Raw genomic sequence first — 22,008 nt, forward strand, 5'->3', positions numbered from 1 at the left:
AGGAAGATCCCACATGCCGCGGAGCGGCTAGCCGTGAGCCATGGCCGCTGAGCCTGCACGTCCGGAGCCTGTGCTCCGCAACGGGAGAGGCCACAGCAGTGAGAGGCCTGTGTACTTCCAAAAAAAAAAAGAAAGAAAGAAGGAAAGTGGAAAAACCAAAACAGTGTGCAGTTACAGACCAGTCTACAAAAAACACTATTTGATCCATGCAAGATCAAGAAATAATCTCTAAGTTGTCATTTTTCTAAATAACCATGCTTTACATTTAAATTTTATTACTTAAAGTCATAAACAATTGACTTTATTGTATATTTGAGAAGTCTTTCTGAAAAGGGCCTTAGAATTCAACCCAACCATAAAAATTTTCAGAAAAGAGTTCACTTAAAATAAAATAAAAACAACTATTAAAGAAATTTTGTGCCTATCCTTTTGGGTGTATTGAGAAACAAATTAATATGCAAGTCATTTTTGGTGGGTCTATATACTACAAATTTTCTATGCAGTAAACGTGGTTTATACATAAACTGTAAATTTATCCAACTAATTTGTTGAAGTAATTCCAGTGAATTGGAACTGCTAGGACTAAGGCTATCCAAAATTTATAGTTTGAGTTCAAACTAGATTTCCCCTACTATTAATATATAGATGGGACCTCATCAATCTTGCCCCCCAGTGTTTATGTGGGTCTGTTTCCTAAAACTGTATAAATGTTAGATTTTTAATCTTTGGTAATATGATATTACAAAGAAATTGCTTTTCTTTTTTTTTTTTCAAAGAACTCTTTTTTTAAAAATTTTATTTATTTTTATGGCTGTGTTGGGTCTTTGTTTCTGTGAGAGGGCTTTCTCTAGTTGTGGCAAGTGGGGGACACTCTTCATCACGGTGCACGGGCCTCTCACTATCGTGGCCTCTCTTGTTGCGGAGCACAGGCTCCAGACGTGCAGGCTCAGTAATTGTGGCTCACGGGCTTAGCCGCTCCGCGGCACGTGGAATCTTCCCAGACCAGGGCTCGAACCCGTGTCCCCTGCATTGGCAGGCAGATTCTCAACCACTGCGTCACCAGGGAAACCCAAAGAAATTGCTTTTCTTCTGTTATTGTTCAGCTCAGTCATCTTCATAGATGCTTAATCCTTACTAGTCACTTGTGTTATTTCATTTTCTTCCATTTTTTTTCCATTTCCCTTGGTATATCAGTGTCTTTGTTACTGGTTTGTAAGAACTCATTTATGACTAAGGATGTTAACCATTCGTCATGCAATACAAATGAAATACCATATTTTACTGCCATCAATTTAATATGGTGTTTTGTATTTTGGTTGTGTATTAAAATATAATCCTGTTGTGTTTTTTAAAAATAAAATAAAATAGGAACTTCCCTGGCAGTCCAGTGGTTAGGACTACACGCTTCCACTGCAGGAAGCACAGGTTCGATCCCTGGTCAGGGAACTAAGATCCCACATGCCTCACAGTGCAGCCAAAAAAATAAATAAATAAAAACAAAAACACACAAAGGAAGGAAGGAAGAGAGGGAGGGAGGGAGGGAGGAAGGAAGGAAGGGAGAAAAGGAAAGAGTTCACTTACAAAGAGACTGTACATGGCCATCGTGCGGTACCTCTCCTGGACATCCCGGTATCTTAGTTCCATCACTAAAGATTTACTTCTAATTTCTGCGATTGTTGCAAGGACAAACTTGAGATCTTCAAGGGTACTAGGGCTCTTCTTCAGGTTTTTGGTCAGGAACTATAAAATAGAGTTCAAAGGGACACTGAATAAGCATAGGGGAAAAAATACAGCACTGAATGAAGCCCTGACGATCATGAAACCCGGGGCCCCACTACCTCTATCTCTTCATGCAGATTATGGAGCTCCTCTCTGGCTGACTCATTAAGGAGCTTCCCAAGTGAAACCACCCAGGACTTGGCATTTTCCTGTATGGTGTTCACCAGGGGTCCAAGCTGGAGGCGGATGCAGTGCTCATCCTTGATCAAGGGGTGATGCATCACTTCAGAGGTGACCCTGGAATAGAACTGCAACTTCTCGTCATAGGCAACACAAGGGGGCTTCTTGGCAGCAAACTTCTCCACCACGATGGCTTTGTCCAGTTTCCAGAGCGGTCGGTACCGCTTCCATTTCTGCAGGTACTTCATAAGATTGATCAGAATCCTGTGGACGTTTTGGGGGATCATAACAGCCTGCTCAATTATCTGAGGGTTCTGAGAAATATCATTGTAAAAGTTGATTGTAACCAGTTCTTCTTCCTCTCCCTTCTGAGGGGGGCATTCTATGCAGCTGCCATTCATCCAGCGAACAAAATTCTGGCAAAATAAGAATTGGGGGAAAAAAGACAGTCCTTTAGTATCTATTTTGCTTCCTATGTACATATCACGTTCAGTAATAAGTCTTGCTAGTAAGGGATATCACTTTATTATTGATAAGCTGTGCTAGGTTGCAAAAAATCACCACAATCCTTTGTTCCTCCTATCAAGAGATTCTGTCTGTTGACAAAAGGGTCTATCAGGAGTACCTATTTTCCCGCTCTGGGCTAGCCTGTGATTTGACCAACAGATAGGGGAAGCGGCATTATGCAAGGTCCAAGCCCGGGGCTCAAGCAGCCCAGCAGCTTCTACTCTCATGCTCTTGGAAACTTGCAGCCACCAGATGCACGAGCTTCAGCTAGCCTACGTGATGATGGAGACCCAGGAGGACCAAGGCTCCCCAGGCAACAGCCAGCCAATCATCAGACATGTGCTTGAGCACAGCCAAGTTCGGATGTATAAAACAACATTAGTTTCCAGTGTCCCAGAAAACATCTGTCATTGGACATCTCCCTGCTGTATAGTCAAGAGCCCCTCTTCTTTCAAGCAAACTATGGGTGGTTATACATAACATCTCTGAACCGTAGTCTGGCCACCTGTAGAATGGGAATAACAACAATTACTAATTCTACTGCTCACTGTAATACTAATACCAAAACTGATCGCTAACATTTATTTAGAGCTAATTGCCAAGTACTGTGCTAAGGGCTCTACATTTATGCCATTTAATTCTCCCAACCCACTCTAGAACATGGATTGTATTATCATTTCCACTTAATAGATGAGGTAATTCGATCCTAGTTTAAAACGTTTGCTCATTGTTTTCAGTCATGAAATATGAATCCTGAAGCTCAAATAGTGCAGTCAAGCCAACTTAAGTCACCTCGCCATAAGTGTTTATTTGCAGAGATTTTTGTTAATGAAAGGCATTTCCACCACTTTCCAAGAGGATAGGTAAAAATTCTTTTCATTTAAAACAAAGCATTGATAAAAATATAATAAAAATAAATAAAAGAAAGCATTTATGAAGATAAAATAACAGTCTTCACCACAAAGCCTCAAACCCATCTATGGCGGGGGTGGGAATAAACTGGCATGAAAAACTATGATTAATAACCATAATGTTTCACAAAGAGTCTTTCCTATTGGAAAGTCTTTCCCCTTGGAAATTGTTTTGTTTTCCTGTTCAAAGACTTGGTAATGTAACACCTAAAAGTTAAGAGAATTTATATGACCGAAGTTTAATAAATGACCTATTTGCATAGATTATAAAACATGTGCAATTTATTCATTAATTTCCAAGTACGGTGAAATGAAATTCACTATTTGTAATATCTACACTTAGTTTTATGCTAAAAAACATGCCTGAGGGCTTCCCTGGTGGTGCAGTGGTTAAGAATCTGCCTGCCAATGCAGGGGACACGGGTTCGAGCCCTAGTCTGGGAAGATCCCACATGCCACAGAACAACTAAGCCTGTGGGCCACAACTACTGAGCCTGCGCTCTAGAGCCCGCGAGCCACAACTACTCAGCCCACATGCCACAACTATGGAAGCCCGCACGCCTAGAGGCCGTGCTCTGCAACAAGAGAAGCCACCCCAATGAGAAGCCCACACACCGCAATGAAGAGTAGCCCCCGCTCGCTGCAACTAGAGAAAAGCCCACGCACAGCAATGAAGACCCAATGCAGCCAAAAATAAATAAATTAAATAATTTAAAAAAAATTTTTTAATGCCTGACTTTCTGAACAAACCAAGTGAAAAGAAAGATATTAGTGTCTTGAGGGGGTGTGACACCTCTTATCCACAAAAAGGCCCTATTTTCCCAACGTTGGTAAGACGTAAACTTTGGGTTATTTGCCAACTGACAGTCATTTGACAAGCACTGACTGAGTGCCAATTATGTGCTAGGCGCTGTGTGAGGTGCTGGGGGCTCCAGAGTGAACAGACACACAAAGTTCATGGTGTCGTGGAACTTGCATTCTAGTGGCATGAGCTAGTCAAAGCATGAACGAGCAAGTAAATAAGGAAAGGTCAGATAGTGACATGGGCTAGGAAGAAGGTGGTGTAGGGTTATGTAATAAGAGAAGGACCAGAAGGGGCCAGCAAGTCCAGGTCTCAGGGGCAGAAGGTTCCAGGCAGAGGGAACAGGAGTGCCACCATTTCAAGGAGGAAGTGGTGTTACCTGCTGGAGGTGCATTAGGCTGGGCACAGTGGGGTGTGTACAGGTAGGAGCTGATCAGAAAGGTAGGCAGGAGTTAGATTACAGAGGGGCTCATAGACCAGAATGACGAGTTTGGATTATGTTCTAAGTGCAACGTGAAGTCATCGGGGGCTTTTCTACAGGGATGACATGAAACGATTCACGTTTTTAAAGGATAATCCTGACCACCTGTGGAAACATGACTGCAATAGTCCAGGTGAGGGATGATGAACTTGGGATGGACTGGTAACGTGGAAAAGGAGAGAAGAGGGGAGATCAGAGGCGTGTTTGGGGGAGCGAGTCAGCCAGACTTACCGACGGGCTGGATATGGGTGGACAGAAGAAAAGAGGGATCAAGGATGGCTCCCAGGGTTTTGACTCAACCACTTGGGTGGATGTTGGCGCTGTTGCCTGAAGTAGGGAAAATGGGGGCAGGACCAGGCTGCACGTTGGAAAGCCAGGAATTCCATCTTGTACTCGCCAAGTCTAAGGTTCAAGGGGAGACAGCTGGTAGGCGACTAGAAACATGTGTTGTGTAGTAGAGAATTCTGGGTTGGAGATGGAAATGCGGCAGGCTTGCCTCCATAGGGTTGGTAATAACGGCCATGGGACCGGTCGTGAGGATGCACAAAGAAGATAAAGAGAGGTGAGAAGGGAGCCGGCATCAAGCCTTGGGACACCCCCAAACTTCAGAGATTTACAGAGGAGGAGCCAGGAAGAGACTAAAACGGTCTGGACAAAGGACAGGGTGGAGCCCGTGTTCTTGACCTCCTGGGTCACCTGCTGTCCGCAGCTGGTGGGCCCAGCCCTCTGTGACAAGGGGTCAACCAGGAAACAACACACAGTTCCGTCCCTACCTTGGTCACCTCCACACAATTTCGGACACAGTGGACGCACATTTTGTCAATCTCGCTTGCGCTGGGGTGCAGGATGATCTCGGGCGCCGTCAAAATGGTTTCCGTTTGGAACAAAGGGACGTTTCCAAGGATTAAAGAATTAAAAGACTGCAAATTCCTAGGAGGGGTTAATAAAACAGACTCAGTATTCAGCAGCGTGAAAGATACCCGACAGCGGGTGAAAATGGCTAGAGTCCCAGCCGCCACCTATAAAAAGCCTGCGACAAGGAATAACACAGTCTACGGCTGTAACGGACAGTGTGGGGTGAGTTTCATTATATACCCTTCTTATGGCCCAAATTGTACAAATAGTTCATTTCTACTTTGGGGAAGTTAGAATACCTGTTAGTTGGAAGATACTTAGTAATAGTAACTCCAAAAAGCTGTTTGACTCTGGCTCCGGAAAAATGAACTCTCATGTCCCCCCTCCGCCTGGCCCACCAGACTCTGTCCTTTCTGGGATTAAATCAGGGACAACACAGGGATGGACACTTCATTAGCCTGCAAACCGGTCTTCCTCTTCCCCCCATCCCCACCGCAATTCAGGGATCCCTACAGCCAGAGAGAGGGTATAAAACATGCAACTCTTCTCTCTCTGAGAACAAATGCAAGCTCCTTCCAGGCTCTTCACGACCTGGCCCCTGCCTGCTCAGCCTCCTCTCCTACGCACTCCCTTCACCCTCTTTATTCCTTCCTTCTGTTCCTCCCACATGGCCTCCAGGTCTGTACACTGGCCTTTGTCTTCCAGCAGGAAGCTCCTCCCCTTCCAGCTTGCTCCTTCGCTTCAGGGCTCCGCTAAAGCGTGGCCTCGCCGTGGCCTTTCTTGACCACCCAATCACAACAGCCCTTCCAGTCTCTCCCTGGAACATTATTCTGCTTTATTTCTTTCACAGAGAATATTTACTTCCTTGAGTCTTGCACCTCTCTCCTATGAGGATGGAGAAGCTCCAGAAAAATGGGGGCTTTATCTGGTCCAGTGCCTGGTTCAGTCCAGGCTCTAATAAACCTTGGAATGAACGAATGAGTGAATAGATGGATTGATGCGTAAATGGATGAACGGATCAAGGGAAAACATAGTGTATTAGAAAGAGAAAACTCAGGAGGTAGACCTGTACGAGGGGCTGCTTTTTTTTTTTTTTTTTGGCTGTGCCAGGCGGCTTGTGGGATCTTAGTTCCCCAACCAGGGATCGAACCCAGGCCCTTGCCAGTGAAAGCACGGAGTCCTAACCACTCGACTGCCCGGGAACTCCTAAGGGGCTGCTTTAAGAGTCAAAGTTAGAAGCAACATTAAAAAGTAAATGAAATATGTAGAAAACAGATTTATTTAAAGGATCAATGAAGTGAAGTTTGTCAAACTGCATCCAGGGGACTCCCCTGGTGGTGCAACAGTTAAGAATCCACCTGCCAATGTGGGGGACACGGGTTCGAGCCCTGGTCAGGGAACTAAGATCTTGCATGCTGTGTGGCGCAGCCAAAACAATTTTGTTTTAAATTTTTTTAATTGAATAATAATAATAATATAACAAAAATTTAAAAATCATAATGAAAAAGAAGTTTTTTAAAAACAACAAAAAATGAAAGAGGAAAGAGAAGAGGAAAAATACTTTCTCAGGAGGCTAAGATCAGAAGGAAAATTAGAGAAACTTCTTCTGGGGTTCTTCATAAAGAAAACATACGGGACTTCCCTGGTGACTCAGTGGTTAAGTATCTGCCTGTCAATGCAAGGGACATGGGTTTGATCCCTGGGCCGGGAAGATCCCACATGCCACAGTGCAACCAAGCCTGTGTGCCACAACTACTGAGCCTGCACTCTTGAGCCCATGAGCCACAACTACTGAGCCCGTGTGCCACAACTACTGAAGCCTGTGCACCTAGAGCCCATGCTCTGCAACAAGAGAAGCCATCACAATGAGAAGCCTGTGTACCGCAACGATGAGTAGCCCCTGCTCAATGCAACTAGAGAAAGCCTGTGCACAGCAACAAAGACCCAAAACAGCCAAAAATAAATAAATAAAAATAAATAAATTTATTAAAAAAAAGAAAACATACGATAAAATGAACACCACCCTTGTCAATATGGAGGTAATACCAACAGTGATGAATTTCATAGGCTGGTTTCTTAGAAGGACCCTAAGCCAATGTGAAGTCCAGGCACTTAGCTCTCGGCCAGTCTGAGCTGCAGAGCTGTGGAGTTCCAGGAGGCAAGGGACAGCCTCCATGTGTCTGAGGCTGGCACACATGATAAGCATTCAACACATACGTGATGCCCATTCTAGCCAGGGGTTACTTTAGACCTTCGGGAAGAGTTCATGCATCATATATCCTTCAAATCAGCCTCTCTCAGTATAAGTGAAGGCGTCATCCGGGATTTTGTTAAATACTGAGTGACAGCAATTCTCTGTTGCCAGTTGAACACAGACATGTGTATGTCTTTCAGACAGTGGGGAGAGGGATAATTTCCTTTTCTGGATGTTGAGGGACCTAACAAGAACATGAGCCAATATGACACTTTGTACTGTAGTATCACCACAAATCACAATTCTGCCCATAATGAACCTCTTATTCACCAGAATTTCATATTATTATCTTTTAAAGGTTATTTGTTGAGATATCCCTGGTGGCTTAGTGGTTAAGAATCCACCTGCCAATGCAGAGGACACAGGTTTGAGCCCTGGTCCAGGAAGATCCTACATGTTGCAGAGCAACAAAGCCATGTGCCACAACTACTGAGCCTGTGCTCTAGAGCCGCGAGCCACAACTACTGAGCCCGCGTGCCACAACTATTGAAGCCCTCAAGTCTAGAGCCCATGCTCCTCAACAAGAGAAGCCACCGCAATGAGAAGCCCGCGCACCGCAATGAAGAGTAGGCCCCGCTCACCACAACTAGAGAAAGCCTGCACGCAGCAACGAAGACCCAACACAGCCAAAAATAAAATAATAAAATAAATAAAATTTTTAAAACTTATTTGTTAATTTAATAGTTTTATCATTCATTTCTATGATTACTCACAAGAATAAATTTCTAAATTTTTTGACAGTTGTAATTCATTTTTGTGAAAAATCTCATTGTGTCTCTTATAGTGTAGTCATTTTTCTCATTACATTACAAAAGTATTTCCATAAGTTAATGCATAAAAGCACATTTGCTGTAAATTCTTTTCCAATTCTATCCTTTTATTTTGTGAAAAAACATTTAAAATTTTTGCATGCAACATCTGTCCATCTCTTCTCTTATGATTTCTTCCTTTTCTTCCAGAATAGAAAATTCTCCCTACCTATCAGAGGTCTGATATATATCACATACAGTTCTCTTTTTTCAAATATGGTTTTAAATTTTATCTGTAACTTTCACATTTAATAAACATTGAGTGTCAACTAAAAAAAAAAAAAAGAACATGAGCCAAAATCCTTCCATTTTATGAGTGCCCTTTGGCCAGAAAGCAGACTTATTGTCCAGCTGATTTTTGTTCTGTACCTTGTGGCTCCTCTTTAACTATTCATGTGTGTAAGATATTTTAATCTATGCACACTGTCTTTAAAACATGCAATATAGGGTTTCCCTGGTGGTGCAGTGGTTGAGAGTCCGCCTGCCGACGCAGGGGACATGGGTTCGTGCCCCAGTCCAGGAATATCCCACATGCCACAGAGCGGCTAGGCCCGTGAGCCATGGCCGCTGAGCCTGCGCGTCCGGAGCCTGTGCTCCACAATGGGAGAGGCCACAACAGTGAGAGGCCTGCGTACCGCAAAAAAAAAAAAAAAAAAAAAAAATGCAATATGAACATTAACTTACTTCAGGATGAGCTTTGTCAAGACCTCGTAAATTCTATTTTCCCAGTATTCGTAGTAGAAGGCCAGCTTGGGGGCCTTGCCTGTGTTGGTGTGGATAACCAGCCCCTCAACTTTGGTCAGTAGAGGCCCAATGGCAAGATACCAACTGACCATGTGGTCCACATCTTTGGCCCTTTCTCGTTCAATGTGCTCAAAGAATTCCTTCATGCCTGCAGTGGAAGACACCTGTTACAGCTCTTCACAAACACGGGAAGGGACATTACTCAAGAAGCAACCCAAACATTAGCTGTATATCTTGCAAATATGAAAGCAGCCTCCAATCTTGACCAAAAGCAGAAAATAAATCAACACCACCCGAAGCGAGACACATCCAAAGCAAAAAATACATGACAACATGGGAATGAATGCCACTTGTGCATGCTTTGCCTTTGGGCAATCTTGCTTGTCTTGAATTGCTTGTTAACTAATCCTGAATTCCTTGTTGATTAGTCCAAGACAGCTTAAAATACCCTGTTTGAACAAGTAAATGTGAGCCCATAAAACACAGTTCACCGTACTGTTACAAAGTTATTGACAAAAGTACTGTTGATTTTCATAGACTTAGGAATTTGTAAAACTATGTAAGAAATAAATAAAACACAGCAAAAAGTACGAATTACCCATGACCTTTTCAAGTAAATGCCTGAGATCATGAGGTATGTTTTTGTTCCATTTGTGGAATAAACTCTGTGTGTGTGTGTGTGTGTGTGTGCACAATCATACCCAAGAGGTTTTTCCATTTCTTCCATAATCAAAGAAACAAGAAGTCAGATCTACCTGGGAGTTCTTCCTCACTTTTAGGTGCTGGATACTTAAAGAGATTTATGGATTCTATTAAGGTAAGTCTGGAAGAAATGTCATCTGCATTCTTATGAATCTGGTGGACGAGGGACTCAAATTTCCCAATGGCCTGTTTGCACCGAGTTATGTAGTCAGCAATACCTTTGGAGAAAAAGACAAAGAACAAAAGAAAGATAGCTGGCTTTCAACTCTTCCTTTCCATATCCCTCCCGCCAACATCCCTTCACAGGAAGGATTGTGCTCCTTCCATCCCCTTGGGTCTTTGAGGTGACAAAGACCCACGTGGTCCCTGGGGACTGGAACAAGGAGCCGGTGCTCAGGATCAACCAAACGATACATTTCTTCTGTTTGCTTTTTAGCATCATCGTATCTGAAGCACGGTGGGGAGAAAGAGGAGGTACAACCCTCTTGCCTTCTCATTGCCATGGCAACACAAACCCTCCACTACTTGCAACCCTGCCTACAGTTAGGCAACCCTCTGGCCTGTTGCTTAGAAAAGTAAACAGCAAGAATGTGAAGAGTAAACCTGAGTTAAGCACTTATGACCAGTTGGGCGATGGCCTAAGCATGTGACATTGATTACATGATCGAATCCTTACAACAGCCCTATGAATCGAGTACTAAGATTATGCCCATTTTAGAGATGAGGAAACGGAGCCTCCGAGAAGTTGAGTCACATGGGTAGAAACTGGACTTTTAATCCAGAGGTTTCACGCTGGAAGCCACCGTCCAAACACACACGTTCTCTGTACAAAGGACAAGGGAGGAAGGGGAGAAAAGGAAATGACAACGAAAAACGGGGAGAAGATTTGGAGCAAGGGAAGGGAAAGAAGAAGAAGGAAAGATAGTAACACAAATGCCTTGTTTATTTTTAAAAGTAAAGGAAGAAGAAGTATGTACTTTTCCTTATCACTCCTGCTAAATACAACTAAGAACCCTGCACATTAGCCATAAAACAAATATAAGACGCGGAAAGGGGGAGAGACAGCCAACCAGCGGGGACCCCAGGATCCGAGGAATGATGTGGTGATGAGGGCCCTGGGATCCTTCTCCTGGGATCTATATCCCAGACCTGGAGCTGAAGGAGCCGGCGACCTGTAAGTGCCCATGGGTACAGACACACATGCACCCAAAAAAAGCCTCAAGAAAATCCTGTTTTCTCTGACCAAAGGACCAGGAAAGGGACACCCTAGCAAGACAAAATTTTAGACAATAACTGCTCCGCTCCAGCCAAACACCACAGATAAAAATGTGACCCTGCCCTCTCCCATGCCAGAAGGGCCAGGTGGAGGGGGACTAGACTTCCACCCTCAGAATGTTGTAATGAGGTGCCCCAAACCCCTGTCCCCTTATGGCTGCCGTGGTGGCATCAGAGGAGGCCATGGAGGTAGGTGGGACTTTCACCTCCACGGTCCAGCAATGAGCACCGCCCCCTGCCACCCCACAGTGTGAGTGGAGACTGCAGTGGGGCTGGGACCCCCACCCCTCCCAGCAGTTATGTGGAGCTTCCCCTCGACTGTCGGTGAAGGCTGACTACGGAACCTGGATTTCTACTTCCACCTGACAGTAACAAAGGGGAAATCAAGGTATTCTCAGAAGGGAAACTAGGCGATTAGGTCACCAGCAGACCTATGCTGCTACAGCATGGGACGTAAGGATGGCCACAGGAAGTTTTGTAAACAGAAAGGACCCAGTAAGAGAAAGACCCTGGGACCATCAGGGAGGAAGGACGAGCACAGTAGGTAAAAATATAGGAAAATACAATCGTTTTTTCCTTCTCTTCTTGAGCTTCCTAACTTAGGTTTGACGGTTGCAGCAAAAATTATAACACTGCCTGTTGTGGTCCAAAATGTATTTAGAAGAAATATTTAAGATAATTATATCATAAGCAGGAGAGGGTAAGGGGAGTTAAGGCTTCTATACTTTACTCAAACTGGTAAACTGTAATGTTATGTATATGTAACCTAGAGCAACCACTAAAAAAAATGCTATTAGAATGCTATAGATAAATCAAAATGGAATTAGAGAAAATGTTCAAGTGGCCCATGGAAAGGCAAGTAAAAGAAAAACAGAGAAACAAAAAGAACAAGCAGAAAACAGAAAGACTGACAGACTTAAGCCCTAACAAATCAATAATTACATGAAATGTAAATGGTCTAAATGCACCAAGACACAGTAGGTTAAAAACATGACCAGGGCTTCCCTGGTGGCACAGTGGTTGGGAGTCTGCCTGCTGATGCAGGGGACACGGGTTCGTGCCCCGGTCCGGGAAGATCCCACGTGCCGCGGAGCGGCTGGGCCCGTGAGCCATGGCCGCTGAGCCTGCGCGTCCGGAGCCTGTGCTCCGCAATGGGAGAGGCCACAACAGTGAGAGGCCCGCGTACCGCAAAAAAAAAAAAAAAAAAAAGATAATAAGGGAACAATAAGAACAACTCTGCACAGTAAATCTGACAACTTAGATGAAATGCACCACTTCTGTGAAAAGCACAAGCTACACAACTCACCCAATAGGAAATAATCACTTGAATAGTCCTATAACCATTAAGGAAACTGAATCTGTAATTTTAAAACAAACAAAAAAAGAAGAACAAAGAAAAGAAATCACTACACAAAACCTGCACATGAACATTTTTAGCAGCTTTATTCATAATTGCCAAAATGTGGAAGCAACCAAGATGTCCTTCAACAGGTGAACAGATAAACTACAGTACATCCACACAATGGAATATTATTTGGTAATAAAAAGAAATGCACAATTATATGGAGGAACCTTAAATTTTATTGCTAAGTGAAAGAAGCCAATCCGAAAAGGCTGCACACTGTATGATTCTAATTATATAACATTCTGGAAAAGGCAAAACTATGGAGACAATAAAAAGATCAGTGTTTACCAGTCTACCTAATTTCAAGACTTACTCTGTAGCCACAATAATTAAGGCTTCAAGGCTCTGTGATATTGGCAGAGGGACAGACACATAGATCAATGGAACAGAACAGAGAACCCAGAAATAGACCCATACAAATATGCTCAACTAGTTTTTAACAAAGGTGTAAAAGTGATTTAATGGAAAAATTAGCCTTTCCAACAAACAATGCTACAACAATTGGAAAAAAAAATGAACCGCAACTTAAGTCTCTCACTTTGTATAAAAAAAAAAAATCAAGATTGATCACAGTCTTAACTGTAAAACATAAAATTATAAAATATTTAGAAAAAATAGAAAAATTTTGGGATCTAGGGCTAGGCAAAGAGTCCCTAGACTTGACACCAAAATCATGATCCATAAAAGGAAAAATTGATAAATTGGACTTCATCAAAATAGCTCTGCCAAAGATGCTATTAGGAGAATGAAAAGATAAGCTACAGAGTGGGAGAAAGTATTTCCAAATCACATATCCAATAAAGGACTAGTATCTATAATATATAAAGAACTCTCAAAGCTCAACAGTAAAAAAGCAAGTGATATAATTAGAAAATGGGCAAAAGAACCAAAAAAAGACATTACACCAAAGAGGATATATAAAGGCAAACAAACACATCATTAGCCATTACAGAAAAATGCAAATCAAAACCACAACGAGCTATCATTACACAGCTATCAGATGGCTAAATTTTAAAAAATAGTGACAATACCAAAGGCTGGCCAAGATCTAGAGACAGTGAAATGTATATTGCTGGTGAGAATGTAAAATGGTACAGCCACTCTGGACAACACTATGACATTAAAAAAAAAAAAAGACTAAACAAACAGCTAATGAATATAACAAAAAATAAGCAGACTCACAGATATAGAGAACAACCTAGTAGTTACCAGAGGGATAGGGAAATGGGGAGGGGCAATATAGGTAGGGGATTAAGAGGTACCAACTATTACGTATAAAATAAGCTACAAGGATATATTCTACAACATAGGGAATACAGCCAATATTTTATAATAACTATAAATGGAGTATAACATTTAAAAACTGTGAATCACTATACTGTACACTATACTGTATATATAACTTATATAACATTGTACATTAACTATTCTTCAGTTTTTTTAATTAAAAAAAAAAGACTAAACACACAAGTATCATACAACCCTGGGCATTTATCCCAGAGAAATGAAGACTCATGTTCACATAAAACCCTGTACACAAGTGATTCTATAGCACAAATGTATATTCATAATAGTCAAACCTGGAAACAATCTATATATTCTCTAGAATAACTAGGTGAATGGTGAAACAAACATTGATACCATACTGTTTTTTATTCACTGATAAAAAAGGAACAAACTGTTGAAACAGGCAAGAACTTGGAAAAATCTCCAGAGAATTGTGCTGGGTGAGAAAAGCCAACACCAAAAGGGTCATATAATATTTCATGTAACACTCTTAAAATGACAAAATTATAGAAACAGAAAACAGATAGGTGGCTGCCAGGGGTTCAGTAGAGGATGGGGATAGGCGGGAAGTGGGCGTGACTTTAAAAGGGCGACATGAGGAATCACTGTGGTGTGGAAATGTTCTGTGTCTTGACTATATCGATGTAAAAATCTGGGCTGTGGTTTGCACTGCAGTTTTGCAGAAGTTGCCGTTGGGGGAAAACCAGGCAAAGGGTACCCAGGATCTGTCTGTATTAATTACTGCAACTGCGTGTGACTCTGTAATTATCTCGAAATTAAAATTTCAATTTTAGGGCTTCCCTGGTGGCTCAGTGGTTAAGAATCCGCCTGCCAATGCAAGGGACATGGGTTCGAGCGCTGGCCTGGGAAGATCCCACATGCCGTGGAGCAACTAAGCCCGTGTGCCACAACTGCTGAGCCTGCGCTCTAGAGCCCTTGTGCCACAACTACTGAAGCCCGCGCACCTAGAGCCCGTGCTCCGCAACAAGAGAAGCCACCGCAATGAGAAGCTCACAAACCGCAACGAAGAGTAGCCCCCGCTGGCCGCAACTAGAGAACGCCTGCGTGCAGCAACGAAGACCCAACGCAGCGAAAAGTAATAAATACATTTGTTTAAAAAAAAAATTCAGTTTTAAGGGAAAAAAGTAAAAGTCACTTTATTTTTGGAGGAGAAAGCTTTGGGTCAGTCGAATGTCAAAACAGCACCCCATCCACTCACCTTCACCCCTAACTAAAGCCTTGAGATGGATTCCATATTCCACAAAGTGTACTTTACTGATGCTGAAAACGTATTTGTTAACCATATCTACATACATAGAAAAATTATAATTCAACTAAGACAATAAAAGAATGATTTTTTATATCCCAAAGTCTAAAAGGCAATAGATAGATGAATTATATTACCTAGTGAGTTCCAGTTTAACCTCTTATATCCAGACCTAAACACTCTCACTAACTCCTGGGAATGGTCGTCAAGGAGAAGAACCTCTGCTTCATTTAACGTTCCAATGAGCATGTGATAATGATCCAACATACGTTGTATCCCATCCGTGTACCTGCACGTTACAGGAAAGTCACTGACGTGAGAAAAAATACAATGGAACTCATAAAAAGATTAATAACCTTACAGATAGGATACAAAAGACCATTAACCAGACTAAAAATTTTAAAGAATGCCACTCTTCCCACTAACTTTCTTTTTGGAAAATATTGGTTACTTTTTATTTAAAAGTGTTACTTACAGGGAACTCTACTCAATACTCTGTAATGACCTACATGGGAAAAGAATCTAAAGAAGAGTGGATATATATATATGTGGAACTGATTCACTTTGCTGTACACCTGAAACTAACACAACACTGTAAATCAACTATACCCCAGTAAAAATTAATTTAAAAAATGAAAAAGTGAAAATGTTATTTAGGTTAACATGAAATAGATTTATCGTTATTTTTAGATGAATGAATAAACACATATTTTAAACATTTCTTAGTTTTTATTTCTAATGTGGCAAATATTGGCAGTTATAAAATCCACAAAAATGAAAGCTTTGGCATGGGTAGGGGGCGTGTTTTCAATAATTTTGAAGAGTGCAAAGGGGTCCCGAGACAAAAAATGTTTACTGTTGATTTAAGAGAAGAATCTTTTTACCTAAGAAATTTGTCTTCCTGGAGGGCAACATTTGTTGCTAATTCGGGGACAGGGAACCCCAGCTGTTCCAAGTACTTTGCTTCGTTAATAATCTCCCTGAGAGCAGGTGAAAAGTTGATTGCAAAACCAGCCCCCCTGTCAGAGTTCTGGGCGTCATCACCAGCAGCAGAAGTCTGTGGGAGAGACGGTGTTTTTACAAAACATCGTGGGAAGGGCGGTCCAAGAAGCAATTAGATCAACGCAACCCAAGTTAAACGTGAATTTGAAAAAGATCAGTGGAGGGTCCTTGCTGCCCTGACAGACTGGGGAGCTGGCCAGAACTAGCTAGAATTCATATTTTGTTTGGTGAACAGAGTTTTTAAAGAATTCGATTTAGTCGCCCACGTTCGAGAATTGGGCAACTGAAGGTAAAAATCCAGAAATCTGGTTTCCCTTGAAAAACTGGAAAAGCTGATGATAAATGGCAAAGAACAGACTGAAGCTGGGTAGCAGCTTCCCCTTTTGAATAGGACACAAGCTGTCCAGTTGCTGACAGGCCCTACCTGGCCTCTAAACTCCTTTTAGTAATGAAGACCGAAAACCGCCAGGCCCAGGTCTTCCCTTGAACCTCCTAGCTAGTGTTTATTTACTGAGCAATTGCTATGTGCCGGACCCTGTGCTAAAGATGCAGATGAATCATGGGAAGTGACATGTTTCTGCAGGTTAAAAATGATCAACTGTCAGCTGTTTCATATACGGTTCAACTAATACTTTGCATGTTTCTGATCGTCTAATCCAACTCATTTTACAAACTGGGTCACGTCACTGGAGCTCAGAGTTAAGCCACGTGCCCAAGGAGTCAGGAGGGCTGCCTAACCCCAGCGTGTTCCCTGACGGTGACATTTTGCTTCCTCCATCTATTCCCTTTCTGCCTCTCTTCTTCTCCCGGGTCAACCTCTGCCCTTCTGTGCCTTTGATTTTGGAAATACCTCTCAACTTCATGAGAGTCGACACATCAAATCTCAAGGAAATAGTAGTCACCATCACCTTACGTGGCCGCCCCGGAATCTAGGACACGGATGTGGAAAGACACACCTTAGTGAGCAGGCTCTTCTTCAGGAGAGTCGGCAGGACCTGCTCTGTCGTCGCTTTCCACTGCTCATACTTTTCATCTTCGTAGTCTCTCATTCTCCTACCCACTTCCAGATATTTTTGCTTTACCTACCAAAGAAGTCAGGCAACGGTCATTTTGTCATTGAAAAGAACATTTTTTTCGTCTCTCTTTAAAAAAAAAAAAAGATCAGTGAACACATTTTGCAAAAGGAAGCAGGCAGATTTGCACAAACGTTGGAGGGTTTGTCTGCCACGGTAGGGCTTGAAATCCAGGCTGATTAACTGGGCTCACAAACCTCAGCCCGTGGGTTTGGTGCAGCCCAGGAGCTAAGAATGAAGGGACTCAAAAAGAACATCAGTGCTTCATGACATGTAACAAGCACACGAAATTCAAACTTCAGTGTCCATAGTGATGTTTTATTGGAACACAGTCACACCTGTTCGTTTACGTGTTATCGACGGTCACTTTCTTGCTACAAAGGCAGAGTTGAGTAGTTGCAACAGGGGCCATCCGACCCTCAAATGCCTAAAATACTTACTCTCTGGACCATTAAAGAAAAGGTTTCCCACCCCGTGATATAACAGACAAAAATGCATGGGTGAGGGAGGGAGAGTATTATCAGAAAGTTGCTGGTCACCCTCTGGAGAGGCTGAAGATCAAGGTCAGGGGGAAGTCATGTGACTGCCACCTGGAAGATGTCACCAGTACGTATGGAGATGTGGTCCCCAGGGACCACAGAAAAGACCTAAATTGCAGACATGGATTTGAAATTGAGCTGTTTCTCACGCAGGCAACTCTGTGTAGCCCACTCCATGCTGGCAGCCACCTGGACTGAAGGATCAGCGCCCAGGGAGGCTGCCCATCTAGAACTGAACCGTGAAATACAAAAGGCGACATTTCCAGCAGAAGCAACATACTTCTCTTCCTCCATCACTGTCCAAGATCTCCTCTACTTCTTGAAATCTGAGGATGGTGTGCTTAATCCGGAAGAACAGGGACCGTTCCCAGTAGATTGCACCTGCTACAGGAGGGTGATTCTTATACAGCGGTGGGTTGTCAAGGTTCTGAACAAAGATTTTGTTAACAATGTCAATCTGCAAAGCAATCAAATGTATTCCGTAAGTGATAAGCATCAGTCTGTGAGCCAGGAAAAGATTTAACTTGAGATTTGTATCTTTAAAGAAATGAACGGGGAACATCAAGAAATAGTCTAAGGTACAGAATAGGGTTTTTACTACTTATTATTTACTACGTTTTCCTATACTCTGTAGGAATTTTTTTGTTTGGTTTAAAACATGCAGTGATCCAGGCTTCCCTGGTGGCGCAGTGGTTGAGAGTCCGCCTGTCGATGCAGGGGACACGGGTTCGTGTCCCGGTCCGGGAAGATCCCACATGCCACGGCGCGGCTGGGCCTGTGAGCCATGGCTGCTGAGCCTGCGCAGCCAGAGCCTGTGCCCCGCAACGGGAGAGGCCACAACGGTGAGAGGCCCGCGTACCGCAAAAAAAAAAAACATGCAATGATCCAAACTGCCTTATACTTACAGACTGTGTACGATCATTTGACCAACCTACTGGAAATTCTGAAATCTGTTCTAGACATGATTGGTGGCCAGGCCTGCATTGTGTGTGTGTTTGTTTGTGTGTGTGTGTGTGTGTGTGTGTGTGCATGTTTTATAATTTTATAATTATCTATCACGTAATATTTTTTAAATTGTGGTACAATATGCATGACATAAAATTTACCATCCTAACCATTTTTCAGTGTACATTTCAGTGGAATTAATGACATTCATGCTGTTGTGCATCCAGCACCATCATCCACCTCCACAACTTCTTTCATCTTGTAAAACTGAAACTCTGGGTACACATTAAACACAGTAACTCCCCATTTCTCTCTCCCTCAGCCCCTAGGAACAACCTTTCTACTTTCTGTCTCTATGACTTTGCTCTAAGTATCTCATATAAGTAGAATCATTAAGTATTTGTCTTTTTATGACTGGCTTATTTCAATTAACACAAAGCCCTCAAGGTTCATCCATGTTGTAGCATATGGCAGAATTTCCTTCCTTTTCAAAGCTGGATAATATTCCATTGTAGGGATGGACCACATTTTGTTTATCCATTCATCTACCAATGGACCCTTGGGTGATTTCCAGCTTTTTGCCATTGTGAATAGTGCTGCTACGAACATCGATATTCAAATATCTCTTCGAGACTCTGCTCTCAATTCTTTTGGGTATATACACAAAATGGGAATGCTGGATCCTATGGTCTGGGCTTGCATTTTAAAAATAAGTATTTCACACTCCTATGTGAGTAATTAGGTGTCAGAGGCAAAACAATACCTGCCCCATTAATGGTCCTGATCCCTTCCTGACAAAGGAACTAGGTAGCAGATGGAGTTAAGGTTGCCAGTCAGCTGACCTTCAAATAAGGAGATTATCCTGGATTATCTGGGTGGGTCCACTGTATAACAAGGGTCCTTACAACAGGAATGTGTATGTGAACACACCCTTGACCTTCACACACGGGTAGCTATGACTACTACACTGTTGTTACTGTGCTTATTACTATGACTGACTCACTCAGGGTCCATCACAATGTGAGGCATACAATACTGTACTTCATAAATTCTTACTGAATTTCTCCACCATATAAACAAACCCACTTCGTTTTGGTTATACAACATGCTTATTTGGGAAAATTACAGTTTCTCTGAATTTAGATGAGAAAGACAACGGTGTGGTCCAATTGTTTACATTTTGCCAAGTGTATTTTTACTGCTACAGCAGCCATAGATTTTTCAGTTACCTCTTTACAGTACTGTGCAAGAATATCATTAAATTTCATCATCATTTGTCGATTAATGGCCTCCCGTGAACGAATATGCTTAAATTTTAAAAGCATGTCAAATGCTGCTTCAGCTGATCGAAGTGTCTTAAAAGATTCGTCAATAAATTTTTTTGCTTCTTTCTCAATAACCTGCCAAAAAAAAAAAAGCCCAGAAAAACCCTTATGACCCTGTAATTACCCCACAAAAATAACAAATTACCCCGCAAAAAACCAAATCAGTGCCTTGAGAAGGATTTCCATTGTGCTTTGGTGGAAGCTGAGATCCAGTTAAAAATATCAGACTGGGGACTTCCCTGGTGGTCCAGTGGGTGAGACTCCATGCTCCCAATGCAGGGGGCCCAGGTTCGATCCCTGGTCGGGGAACTGGATCCCGCATGAATGCCACAGCCAGGAGTTTGCATGCCGCAACTAAGCGTTCACATGCCACAACTAAGAAGCATGCATGCCGCAACTAAGAAGTCCGCATGCCGCAGTGAAGATCCCCCATGCCGCAACTTAGACCCAGCATAACCTAAATAAATAAATATTAAAAGAAAAAAATGGCAGACCGGCTGCACTGGTTTTCTGCTCTCTCTCCTCCACTAGTTCAAAATGATAGAAAAGGAAATCTTTGAAGTATTAACTCATATAGACAAAAAAATGGGAGAGGAGATAGTTCAGGAATTTTTGGAAGGAGAGTAACTAACTTTACAGAAGGCAGAGAATTATTACCTAACACTGGCAATGGGTGGGGGAGGCGGGGGGCACCTGTTTGTCCCATGGAAACCTCTGGGAGGCTGAGCATTCGAGGGCACCAGGCACCAGAAAGGGGAGGGGCAAACAGAGGATCCCTTCCCCACCCCACACAGCCAGGCCACTCAGTACACTATATGTCCATCCCCAGCCCACCCTATGCAGAGTGGAAGGTTAATTCTAGAAAAATTAAATCAGAGTGACATCAGACTTCTAATAACACTGGAAACTAGAAACCAATAAAGAACATCTTCAAATTTCTGAAGAAAAGTTATTTTCTACCTTGAACGCTATGCCTACTATTTCAGAATTCACACATGCAAGACTCAAAAACAAATGCATGTCCCATGAAACCTTTCTCAGGAAGATACTAAAAAATGTGCTCCAGCAAAACAAAGGAGCAAACAAGGAAAGGGGAAGCTGTGAACTCTAGGAAGGAGGATCCAACACAGATGAGAGAAGACAGGAAGTCCTAGGGCAAGTGCTTCAAAACAGGTCTGAGGAGCAAACAATCTAGACTGGAGCAGAAAGATAGCAAGCTCTGGAAGAAAGGTCTCTGGAAAAATAATAGCACTGATATGTCTCAGCAGATGGAACCCACTATTGATAGGTGTGTGAAAAAGATGTTAGGGTAGTTGGAAAAATTAACAGTGCATATGTAACTAACCAAGCAAATGCAAATAAAAGCAATGATTAACTCCAGGAAAAATGAAGGGTTGGACAAGAAAGGTTGTATGGTGGGACTTCCCTAGTGGCGCAGTGGTTAACAATCCACCTGCCAATGCAGGGGACATGGGTTTGATCCCTGGTCCGGGAACATCCCACATGTCACGGAGCAACTAAGCCCATGTGCCACAACTACTGAGTCTGCGTTCTAGAACCCGTGCGCCACAACTACTGAGCCTGTGCACTTGAGCCTATGCTCCGCAACAAGAGAAGCCACTGCAGTGAGAAGCCTGCGCACTGCCACGAAGAGTAGCCCCTGCTCACCGCAACTAGAGAAAGTCCACGCGCAGCAACGAAGACCCAACACAGCCAAAACTAAAATAAATAAATAAAAATTTAAAAAATAAAAATAAATAAATAAACATTAAGAAAGAAAAGAAGGGGCTTCCCTGGTGGCACAGTGGTTGAGAGTCTGCCTGCTGATGCAGGGGACACGGGTTCGTGCCCTGGTCCGGGAAGATCCCACATGCCGCAGAGCAGCTGGGCCCATGAGCCATGGCCGCTGAGCATGTGCATCTGGAG

At 42.8% G+C, this 22,008-nt stretch overlaps 1 protein-coding gene across 2 annotated transcripts in view; it reads right to left on the reverse strand.

Moving 5' to 3' along the window:
* DNAH10 (dynein axonemal heavy chain 10) overlaps nt 1-22,008 on the reverse strand; it is a 150,398-nt gene that overhangs the window by 99,852 nt on the left and 28,538 nt on the right. Inside the window, exons 12-21 of one of the 2 annotated variants that reach the window (XM_082640324.1) lie at nt 19,987-20,157; nt 18,093-18,269; nt 17,157-17,282; nt 16,083-16,255; nt 15,336-15,487; nt 10,018-10,182; nt 9,203-9,410; nt 5,374-5,530; nt 1,839-2,315; nt 1,582-1,740 (exon numbers count right to left, since the gene is read on the reverse strand). In XM_082640324.1, the coding sequence (XP_082496450.1) occupies nt 1,582-1,740; nt 1,839-2,315; nt 5,374-5,530; nt 9,203-9,410; nt 10,018-10,182; nt 15,336-15,487; nt 16,083-16,255; nt 17,157-17,282; nt 18,093-18,269; nt 19,987-20,157 (1,965 nt within the window). Of the gene's footprint in view, nt 1-1,581; nt 1,741-1,838; nt 2,316-5,373; nt 5,531-9,202; nt 9,411-10,017; nt 10,183-15,335; nt 15,488-16,082; nt 16,316-17,156; nt 17,283-18,092; nt 18,270-19,986; nt 20,158-22,008 lie in introns of those variants that run through there. The other variant, XM_082640325.1, reaches the window with a different exon arrangement.

The sequence above is a fragment of the Mesoplodon mirus genome, assembly GCF_964341445.2.
Source record: "Mesoplodon mirus genome assembly, chromosome: 13".
NCBI classification, from domain to species: Eukaryota; Metazoa; Chordata; class Mammalia; order Artiodactyla; family Ziphiidae; genus Mesoplodon; species Mesoplodon mirus.